This window comes from Bubalus bubalis, chromosome 12 (genome assembly GCF_019923935.1).
Source record: "Bubalus bubalis isolate 160015118507 breed Murrah chromosome 12, NDDB_SH_1, whole genome shotgun sequence".
Lineage (NCBI taxonomy): Eukaryota > Metazoa > Chordata > Mammalia > Artiodactyla > Bovidae > Bubalus > Bubalus bubalis.
In genome coordinates, this window is record NC_059168.1 from 98,224,181 (window position 1) to 98,234,843 (window position 10,663).

Sequence of the window (10,663 nt, forward strand, 5' to 3'; positions counted from 1 at the left end):
GCCCCTTGTCCTTATAAGAGTGGACACGCCACCCCTTTGGAGCCTGACCTTGTCCTTACTCAGTCTTGCTCATGGCTGGAGGGGTCCTGAGCTGGGGACAGCAGATCTTGTCCACTGTCAGGATCAAGCCAGGCCTATGAATAGAGGTGCCCCTGCCCAGCTCCATGGGAGCCCAGAATCCACCCACCACCTGTGGGATGCTTGCTGCTTCCTGCAGATCCTGCTCGGAGCAGTGGCTCAATCCACCAGTCCCCTGCGAGTGTCTGTGTGTGCTCTGTCACTCAGTCGTGTCTGACTCTTTGCTACCCCATGGACTGCAGCCCACCAGGCTCCTCTGTCCATGGAGATTCCCCAGGCAAGAATACTGGAGTGGGTTGCCATGCCCTCCTCAAGGGTATCTTCCCGACCCAGGGATCGAACCCACATCTCCTGCATTGCAGGCGGATTCTTTACCACTGAGCCACCAGGGAAGCTCAGAGCGGTGGCCTCTAGTCCACTGGCCCCCTAGTGGTCATTGTAGTCCCTCTCGCCCGCATGAGAGTCCAGGCCCTGCACTGAAGAGCAAGACCACCCATCTAAGGCGCATGCGTGGGCCAGGCACCTGAGGACCAGAAGCAGAAGGGCCTGGGCCCAGACCTCACTGCTGCTCAGTAGACCCCACGGACTTCCCCAGAGGGAGGAATCTGGGGGCGTATGGTGGGGGGTGTCAGTATGGGCTGCCTTTCTGAGCTTTGCCACAGGTAGGATCTCTGGTAGGTGGAGAGGGCAGGAACCAGGAGATCCTCCAGTGAACCCTGGCTGAGAGATGAGCGACGGGGGTTGGAAAGCTGCTTCTGGAATCTCGAGACTCCAGTCAAGTCCTGGGAGGAGCAGGCCCCTCACGTTGAACAGCCCTTCCTCCGTCTTGGACCCGCAGTGGCAAAGGAGGGTCCATTGATGGACCCCAAGAGTTCCTGCCCCCCACGACTGGCCTCCTGGGGGCACCGTGCCTGCAAGCTGCTCCCAAGTGTGGCCCCGCTCTCGGGAGCCTCGTGGCCCCTGCCCGGGGTCCTACCGCTCAGCCCTTCAAGTCGGGGAGACAGGGCTGTTTTTGCCCCAAACATCCCAGATTGGATTGAACATGGGCTCCCTAGCTTCCAGAAACGAGTCCAAGGGGTTAGACTGGATTCCTGAGATGCAAAACCTGTCAGAGAGCATTTGACTGACTTCCTGATTGGATTAGACTGGGTTGCTCCTTGGAAGGTCAGGCCACCAGCAGCCCCCGGGAGCTTCTCCCTGGGGCATGTAGAGGGGAGAGCCGCCTGCCAGAACAAATTCAGAGCAGCCACGGTTCTCCTGGCCTCTTGCCACAGAGAGCCAGGTGTGGGTGGTTTTTAAGTTCCTGCCTTTGCTGAAGAGACCCAGCCCTGGTCCAGGTCCAGAGAGCAGGTCCAGCCCTGGCTTCTCCCAAGAGGGGCTTGGCCCCGAGACTCCTGTGTGCTGGTCATGGCCTCACTCAGGACATCTGCAGCTCCTAGAGAGACGGTGGGGAAAGCCAGCAAGGGTGGCCCTGTAGGACCAGCCTGGGAGCCATGGGGGAAACCAAGACAGGGGCCAAGGGAAGTCAAGCAAGCACCTGGGGTGCCCACATGGGGCCAGGCATGCAGTGCAGAACTTTCTGAAGCCCTGGAGTTCAAGAACTGCTCCCGGCTCTGGGCAATGTGGACATGCGAGTGCCCTCCTTGGCCAGCCCCAGGTTCAGAGGGAGGGGGCTGCGTGAGGAACGAGGCCTCCAGGGTCCAAGTCTAAACAGCAGGTTTACACCACGATCCTCACCCAACCCTCCTAGCACCTGGGTCTGCAGCTCATGTGAGGCGGTATGCATGTTGAGCTGACCCGTCCCCAAAGCCCAGCTGGACTCCGAATAGGGTGGGCAGGGCCTTTATCCCCAGCCCAGCCTGCAGGACCCTTCCCTTCCCCAGTCAAACTGCAGCAAGCATCCTGGCTGATCCCCTGCGCCCCCTCAGCTCCACACAGCCCCAAACCCACCTCCTGTTGGCTCGGATTGGCCTGACCTCTGCTCTGGCCAAGGCCACGACCATCCTTAGGCCCCCCACGAGGTATGGCTGGCACTGTGGCACACTGCTGAGACTCTGGACAAGCCTCACCCACTTCACCTTTCCCCTGGCTCCTGGACCAGGCCAACCTCCAGGGCTGGGCCAGGGGAGAAGGCAGTGACAGCCAGGTGATGAGGGGTAATGAGATGGCCATCACCAGGTGTCAGCAAAGGCCGAGACCACACAGAAATAAGGACAGGGAGACAGAGAAGGCCAGCGGGTCTGGAAAAGGCCTATAGCCAGCACAGAGAGATGGGCCCCGCGAGGGTTTGGTCAGAAACTCAGAGGTGACCCCGTATATGTGCACTGGCCATGTGACCTCGCAGGATCTGCTGGGAAGCTCTCTTTCCAGAGAGGGAAACTGATGGTGTCAGGGTAAGTGGACAGAGATTTGCAAGTGCCTGGAGGAGTCAGGATTCAAACAGGGGCCCCTGAGCTGGGCAACTGGCCCGTCCCCACTCCTGCAGCTGGTTCTGGTTTTCACATGTGGCAGACCCGGCCCAAACCCCCTCCCCAATTTATACCCAGGGAGCACTGGCCACCTTCACTTTTATTTATTTTTCATTTTTCGCCATGCTGCCAGGCTTGCAGGATCTTAGTTCCCAGACCAGGGATTGAACCCAGACCTGCAGCACCCAGAAAGCACCCAGTCTTAACCACTGGACCAGCAGGGAATTCCCTCACCCTGACTTTTTTTTTTTTTTGGAGATTACTCAATCAGATCAGGTCTTCTCATTTACTGGTTATCAACATCAATGGTAAATCTTAAAACAATGAAGAGAACAGGTCACCCCTCCTTCTGTCTCATTCGGTTAGTTTTTTCTTAGGACCCACTCCTTTTTTTTTAAGAGTAACCTGAGTTTTTAGAATCTAGAATATTCCTTGCAGTGGCTCCTTGGTAATCCAAGGCACCGCCCCTCTCCTACTCAAATTCTTTGGCGCTCCATCCATCAGCCTCCCCAGCATCTAGCAGTCACCACGACTCAATGGACATGAATTTAAGGACACTCCACGAGACAGGGAGGCCAGAGGAACCTGACATGCCGCAGTCCCTGGGATTGCAAAGAGTTGGACAAGACTTAGCAACTGACCAACCACAGAGTTGAGGATTCCTTTTAAGGTCAAAGAGAGCAGCAGCGGCAGAGGCCCTGGGGGCGAGCAGGGATGAAAAGGGTGGGATGGCCTCTGGTGCCTCCGGAGGGTGCGGGCGGGCTTCGGTGGTAACATCCTGAAGAAGCTTTGCTCATCTCTCCTTCCTGTGCTTTCACCACCGGACAGGGCAGGGCCTGAGGGGCAGGGGTCCTGTGGGGGCCTCTCTGCCTCAGGAAGATACAAGCCACCCACCAGCTCAGGACCCCTCCAAAGCCTCTTCCCTCGGGGCCTGGCACCCCAGAGCCGAGGTCGGGGGAGCTGGTGCCCAAGCAGCAGGTGGGAAGAGTCAATGAGGCCCCTGTCAGTCTCATTTGGGGCCAGCGGACCCTCAGTTTCAGCCACAGATCAGGCCTCTAGACAGCCTTGGCCCTCACGGTGAGCAATATGGGTGACTCTGCCCAGGGGCTGGAACTTGCCACTGCCTCCCAAGGATGGCCAGGCCCCCAGGAAGGAAACTGCCTCCCTCTAAGGACAAAGCTGGGATCAGCCATGGCAGGGATATTTCTGGGGTCCCAGGCCAGAGACTGCACATGGCTTCAATGACGTCTCAAAGACAAGGCTGAGGGGACTTCCCTGGCGGTCCAATGGTTAAGACTTCACCTTCCAGGATTCCTCGGTGGTCCCATGGTTAAGAATCTGCCTGCCAAGGCAGGGGACGACACAGGTCCCATCCCTGGTCCGGGAAGATCCCACATGCCACAGGGCAACCAAACCAAGCTGAAGCGCCACAACTTCTGAGCCTGCTCTCTGAAGCCTGTGAGCCCGCACTCTGCAACAAGGAAAGGCACTGTGACAGAAAGAGCTAAAGAGAAGCCCCCGCTAACTACAACTAGAGAAAGTCCCTGAGCAGCAAGAAGACCCAGTGTGGCCAAAATGAAAAAAAAAAATCTTCACCTTCTAAGGCAGAGGGTGGGGGTTCGATCCCTGGTTGGAGAGCTAGAATCCCACGTGCCGCATGCCTCTCTCAGCCAAAAAGTCAAAACATAAACCAGAAGCAGTATTGTAACAAGTGACTGTTTGTTACACTACAGAATTTAAAGACTAAAAATGGTCCACCTTAAAAAAAAAAATCTTAAAAAAAATAAAAAGACAAGACCAAGTCCTTGCACTCCCTGTGACTCAAAGCACTTGGTGTCCGGAGCAGCCCAGTGGCTAGCCTGCCCTCAGGCCCCAGCCCCCCGCCCCCATACTCAGTGCAGAAACTCACCCTGTGCTGTCCCCACCCCCAGCAGCATGGTGCCTGGACTGCTGTACCATCCACGCTCTGCTTTGCTGAGCATCCACATGTGGGGCTCTGGTGTCCAGCTTGGGGGTCTCATCTACTGGACCCACAGCAGGGGCTGGAGGAGAAGAAGGGCCGACTCGAGGAAGACGCGTGTCCTTCAGCCTCTGGCCTGGTGTGGGGCTCCCTGGGTGGGGGGTCAGCGGGCAGGATCTGGGCTCCAAGAGCTCAGGGCTCACACCGCACACTCTGTCCTTCCTGGTCAGAATTCTCTCAGCTGCCCCACTCTTCCTTGTCCCTTCTGAGAACCAGGCCTAATTGACTACATGGGCTACGAGGGTGAGTAATTCTCTATTTTCACTGGGGGGGTTGGAAGCAGGAGTCTCATCACACATACCCCAACTTGGGCTAGGGCTGAGCTGGGCCTCCTGGAAGCCAGAGATGACAGCTCGTCTGGATCGGGGACCACCAACCATGGACAGAGCCAAGCAGAGTGAAGGGAAGGGGCACAGAGCGGGTGTGCAGGGAGCCCTTGTCCCTGCCAGAAGTTGCGGAGCTCCGGGGAAGGTCCCCTCCCCACCCCTTGGCCTTCTGCCCCTGGTCTTGCCCAATCCTGACCAGCGGGGAAAGAGGCAGAAATCTTGCCAGGTGTTTCAGCAGGAGTGCTGGCAGTTGCCTCACCCTTCCGGGATTTGGCAAAATTTGAATCACTCCACCCTGGGGTGGGCCACGGGTCAGATGGGCCATAAATAGGGTCCCCCCAGGGAGCCTGCTCACTCGCTTCCTCCTTTAGCTGCTGCCTGGACCGCCGGCCTCCTCTGCCCCGAAACCATGTCCGTAGGTCTCCTGTGGCTGGGCTTCACCCTGCTGGGGGCCCTGCATACCCAGGCCCGGAGTTCCTCCCCCAGACTGCTGCGGGCCCCACCTCTGTCCAGGATCCCGCTGCAGCCCAACTTCCAGGCTGACCAGGTAAGGGCCCCGGAGGGACAGCAGCAGGGGGCGGGCAGGGAAGCATGTGAGCAGAGGGGATGGGAGGTGAAGGGTCTTAGCGAACCTGCAAGGGCAGGATGCCCAGGCTTCATTCAGCTCAGCCTGCCCTCTGGCCCTCTGATGGAAGCCAGGCTCCATGGCCCCACATTGACCCTGACCTTGCTGGCAAGATCGCCTGGACAGACCTTCTCTAGGTCCACACTCTCTCCCATCATCTCTGTAGTGAGTGGATGACGGGAACACCTTCAGTCCTCTGCATGAGGAGGAAACTGAGGCCCAGGGAGGACACCCCATCCCTACCATCCTCAGGGCTCCCTCCTGGCCTGGCCTCCCCCAGCTCCCACTGGCTTCACCAATCCAGGAACTGAATGCCCAGTCCCAGGCCTGCTGCTCAGTGAGAGGGGCTCCTGGCTCGGGGGCAAGCTGCCAGGGGTTCCTGCAGGGACAGTGCTGTAGAGGGGCCCTAGGGTGGTTTGTAGGTTCCGCCTATTACAGCCCCCCTATTACAGTTCCAAGGGAAGTGGTACACCGTAGGCGTGGCGGGGAATGCAATTAAGAAGGACGAGCAAGACCCGCTTAAGATGTACACCTCCAACTACGAGCTGAAGGAAGATGGCAGCTACAACGTCACCTCCATCCTGTTAAGGTGAGAGCTGTCACGTCCTTGGGGAAAGTGGGGGAGACTCGAGGGGCTGCTTGAGTGTCTAGAGGCAGATTCATGTCACAGTCAAGGGCTGACCAGAGGAGAGGCAGTCACTCATCCTTCTGCTCAGCAGTGGATTCAGATATTAATATTTGTTCATTTCTTCCTGCATTATTGTTATTTAGTCGCTACGTAGTGCCTGGCTCTTTGCGACCCCTTGAACTGTAGCCCTCCAGGCTCCTCTGTCCATGAGATTATCCAGACAAGAATACTGGAGTGGGTTGCCACGTCCTTCTTCAGGGGATCTTCCCAGTCCAAGGATCAAATCCGCATCTCCTGCATTGGCAGGTGGATTCTTTACCGCTGAGCCACCAGGGAAGCCCTCTTCCTTCATCAGATCAACATTTATTGGTCATTTCAGTGCAGACATGGACACAGGCATCAGGAAACAAGACACAGAGAGCAGGGGTCTCCTGGATGGAGAAGAGGGTCCCTGAATCCAGCCTGGAGACCTACCCAAGTCTTCATCGAGTGTTTACAGGGAGGTAGGCTCCAGAACTGGGCCTTGAAGGAGCCACTCTGCCTTGGAAGGAGGCACAGAGCATCCATAGCATGAGCTGGTGGACTCTGAGTCAGAGGGAAGCACTCTTTCAGGAAGCAGCAAGTCATCATCCAGCTACCCAGCAGGAGCTGATGAGTGGCTTGGCAGCGGGGGCAGCCCGCACGCTGCCAGGGTCCTCAGACACCAGCGCAGAAGTGATCTGGGGAGGAGTGGGTCTGAGCAGGGTCCCTCTGGGTGTGGTGGAGAGAGAAAAGGTGGCTGCCAAGGAACACCCAGCCCCTCTGGCACCCAGGGAGACTGAGGCTGGAGCATGTGTGCAGCAAGAAGCAGAGGGAGAATGGGTTTGGGGAGATACGCTCTGAAATACCAGGGGAGAGGGTGGAACTCAGGTCAGGGTTGATCCAGGAGCTAGAGGAGTCCTTGGCATGGAACAGACTGCAATCTTGGAGGGTGAGTCCCCCAGGAGAAGCAGCAGAGGGAAGATAGGAGTAGGGGATAAATGCCTGAGGAATGGGGTGGGGGTAGGGAAGACCACCAAGGGGACACAGCCCTGAAGAGGAAAGGACAGTGGGTGCTAAAGGGAGGACCTGAGCAGGGTCAGGTGGCCCAGGGCAGACCAGGCAGGGACACACATGGGTAGGCTCAGAGGCCCATCTGAGCTGGTGGGGAGGGGACCTCCTGCTGTGGTGGGGGATGGGCTGTCTTGGGCTGGGCCAGACCAGGGGCGTCAGAATCCCAGCTCCTCCAGCTGCAGCCCTGGCCCCCACCATGTCTAGCGCCAGGAGCGCAAGCCCCTGTCCCCTCTGCCCTCACTTACCCATCTCTCGCCCACAGGGATGACCTCTGTGACTACCGGATCAGAACTTTTGTCCCAAGCTCCCAGCCTGGCCAGTTCACCCTGGGCAATATTAGGAGTGAGTCCTGAGGGAGGTGGGCCCTGGGGTTGGGCTTCCAGGAGGTGGGGGGGCAGGGTCCTCCTAGAAGGGGCACAGACCTGCCCGCCCCTCCACACAGATGCTGTTCGGCGTGGAGAGCCCCTGTAGACAGGTGGGGAACAAAGCAGCTCCCTCCTCCCAGGGAGGGCTGACCCCTCCCTGTCCTTCCCATCTTCCCCGCAGGCTACCGGGGGATAAGGAGCTACACCGTGCGGGTGGTGAACACCGACTACAACCAGTTTGCCATAGTGTACTTCAAGAAGGTTCAAAGGAAAAAGACGTACTTCAAGACCACCCTTTATGGTGGGTCCTTCCCTTGTGACCCTGGGGACCCACCCCCACCTAGCCCCCCAGGTCCTCTCTGGTTCAGGAGAGGTCCTCTCCAGTTCAGCTCCAAGCCCCTGCGGGAGTCCAGGGAGGGAGGCCCTTCTGCAGACCCTCCATGAGGAAGGGATCAGAGGCCTTGTTCATATGTTCAGCAATGTTTATAGAGTGTTTGCTGGCCACTCGCCGGCCACCTTGACCACAGGGAGGACCAAGGAGCTGACCCCTGAAGTGAGGGAAAACTTCATCAACTTCGCCAAGTCCCTGGGCCTCACCGATGACCACATCGTCTTCACTGTCCGGATTGGTAATGGCCAGTGCGGACTGTCCAGGCCTGCTGCTGTCCCCCCACCTCCCGGGGAAAGGGGGGCGGAGGAGGGGCCTGGCCCTCTGCTCAGTCACTGAAGCCCCTCCCTGGGAGCCACTCTGGGTCAGGAAGACCCTACCCCAACCCAGGGATCTGTGGGGGACCCAGGGATCTGGGCCCCAAGTGTTCCTCCTTGACAGATGAGGATTTCAGGCCCAGGTCCACATTTTCCCAGTCTCTCAGCCCCAGGGCCCCTTCCCCCTACAACCCAGGCCCTCACCATCTGGCCACTTCCTCCTCCCTCCCTCTTGTCTGGGGTCCCTTTCCTCCTCCCTTGAGGCCTGCTCACCACTGACTTAAAAGGCAGCCTTGTCTTCAGGCGGCCTTGCCTGGGCAGGGGGCTCCAGCCAGCCGCCCAGGGAGCCAGCAGCCCCCCAGAGCTGGGAGACTGCCGGGGCTCAGCAGGTAAACAGGCGGCGGCCTGGTGCCCGAGCAGATGTGTGGCAGGGCCTCACTGGCCTGCTCTGGAGAACGGGGTCCCCCCGAGCTGCTCATCCTCAGGCCTTCCTCCCAAACCCCTGCTCCCATCCCCCAGATCTGCAGTTGCTGGGCCAGGCTAGGGCCTGGGGTGCCCAGGGGCAGGGCAGGCGTCCCAGTGGGCAGAAGTCACACACACACACCTGCACATTCTGACAGACTCTCTCTCCCACAGACCGGTGCATCGATGACCAGTGAGCCTGCAGTGAGTATGGCTGGGGACTGGGGGAGGATGGGAGCCAGGGGGGTGCAGTGGGCCCGGGGTCTCAAACTACCTCTGCGCCCCCCACCCAGGACAGTTGCTGTCTCTACTTTCCCGTCTCCCTCTCAGGTGCCTCCTGTCTCTCTTTGCTCCCACCCCCTTCACGCCAGCCTTTGCCCGGCACAGCACCCAGTTAACCCCCGCACCAGCCTGGACACCAGTGACAGGAGAGAGCCCAGAGACCCTTCTCTGGGTCCTGCAGCCCCGAAGATGCAGCCCTGCCTTGCCTGCTAAATAAACACGTGCCCTGTCCCCAGTCTGTGCTGCTTGACTCTGTGTTCCTGGATTCCTGGGCCAATGGGAGGACGACAGGCAAAGGGTGGGCTCACATTGGCATGGCTCCCGGAGCCCCTGGGGTCCTCACAAGAGACGGTGGCCCCAGGACCCATGGCCAGCTTTGGCTGGACCATTCCTAGCCCCCCACCCCAGGCCAGCAGCAGGCCTCACATGACCCTGACTTCAAGGAGTGACTGGCCCAGCAGAAACACTGAAGGGGCCACAGCTCATTTCCACATTTGGCCACCTGCAATAGGCATCACCGCAGAGGCTCAGCCAGGGCTGGGGAGCTGGAGGGGGGCTGCAAGGGCTGAGGTGCTGTCACCCCCAACTTCCTCAGGACCCCTGTGGATGCTGGAAGATGGCAGCTAGGCCAGGAGGGGTGCACAGTCGGTGGGGCAGAGGCACGTCCAGCCTGAGGCTGTGCCAGGGGAAGGAAGGTCTCCAGGCATGGTCCCCTGCCCCTCTGATAGCCAAACCTCCCTGCCCCTGGTTGGCCCAGGGATCACTCTCTGGCTCCCACTGGTGGGTGGCTGTGACCATGCTGAGCCCATTCAGCATCCTGTCCTCACCCACACCTCCCCTCCATAATGACCTCCAGACCACCAGGGGCAGAGCTGGGGGCGACAGGGAGGCGAATACGCCACCAGGAATCCAGATTCTAAAGACTCAAGGGCTCCAGGCCTGCACCCACCACTTGGCTGGGCCTGACAAGCCCTTGTTCACCCATAAGCTGGAGCTGGAACCCCTCCTTATTGGCATCAGGAATCCCCTCCCTGCCTCTTCTTCCAGTTGCAAGATCAGAGGCTGGAGAGGCAGGCTTCTGAAGAAACCCAGGCTTCTCCACCCTCAGACTTGCACACCTACCCAGTCACCTTTTGAAACTGTGATAATCCTGGATAAGCTCTTTCTCAAATTCTTAAGGTCGTCACCTCTGCAAAGGCCCCTTCATCAGGGTGTTTTCTAATGAGTTGGCACTTTGTATCAGGTGGCCAAAGCATTGGAGCTTTAGTTTCAGCATCAGTCCTTCCAATGAATATTCAGGGTTGATTTCCTTTATTTATTTATTATTTTTTTTTAATTTTATTTTATTTTTAAACTTTACATAACTGTATTAGATTTGCCAAATATCAAAATGAATCCGCCACAGGTATACATGTGTTCCCCATCCTGAACCCTCCTCCCTCCTCCCTCCCCATTCCATCCCTCTGGGTCGTCCCAGTGCACCAGCCCCAAGCCTCCAGTATCGTGCATCAAACCTGGACTGGCAACTCATTTCATACATGATATTTTACAAGTTTCAATGCCATTCTCCCAAATCTTCCCACCCTCTCCCTCTCCCACAGAGTCCATAAGA

The 10,663-nt window shown here is 58.3% G+C and overlaps 1 protein-coding gene across 2 annotated transcripts; it reads left to right on the plus strand.

The window, feature by feature from the left end:
• The first annotated feature begins 5,164 nt into the window (after positions 1 to 5,164).
• LCN2 (lipocalin 2) lies at positions 5,165 to 9,286 on the plus strand. 2 transcript variants are annotated; one of them, XM_006065403.4, is made up of 7 exons: positions 5,165 to 5,439; positions 5,970 to 6,106; positions 7,500 to 7,579; positions 7,784 to 7,903; positions 8,130 to 8,231; positions 8,944 to 8,973; positions 9,100 to 9,286. In XM_006065403.4, the coding sequence occupies exons 1-6, from the start codon at positions 5,302 to 5,304 to the stop codon at positions 8,964 to 8,966; spliced, it is 600 nt and encodes a 199-aa protein (XP_006065465.2). In that variant the 5' UTR covers positions 5,165 to 5,301; the 3' UTR covers positions 8,967 to 8,973; positions 9,100 to 9,286. The 2 variants fall into 2 exon arrangements, with proteins under 2 accessions (XP_006065465.2, XP_006065466.2); XM_006065404.4 differs by having other exon boundaries at positions 9,141 to 9,286.
• The last annotated feature ends 1,377 nt before the right edge of the window (positions 9,287 to 10,663 follow it).

Coding starts and splice junctions, on each gene's coding strand:
- LCN2 (XM_006065403.4), top strand. CDS start 5,302: ATGTCCGTAGGTCTCCTGTGGCTGGGCTTCACCCTGCTGGGGGCCCTG. Junction 6,107..7,499: donor GTCACCTCCATCCTGTTAAG/GTGAGAGCTGTC, acceptor TCTCGCCCACAG/GGATGACCTCTGTGACTACC. Junction 8,232..8,943: donor CGTCTTCACTGTCCGGATTG/GTAATGGCCAGT, acceptor TCTCTCCCACAG/ACCGGTGCATCGATGACCAG.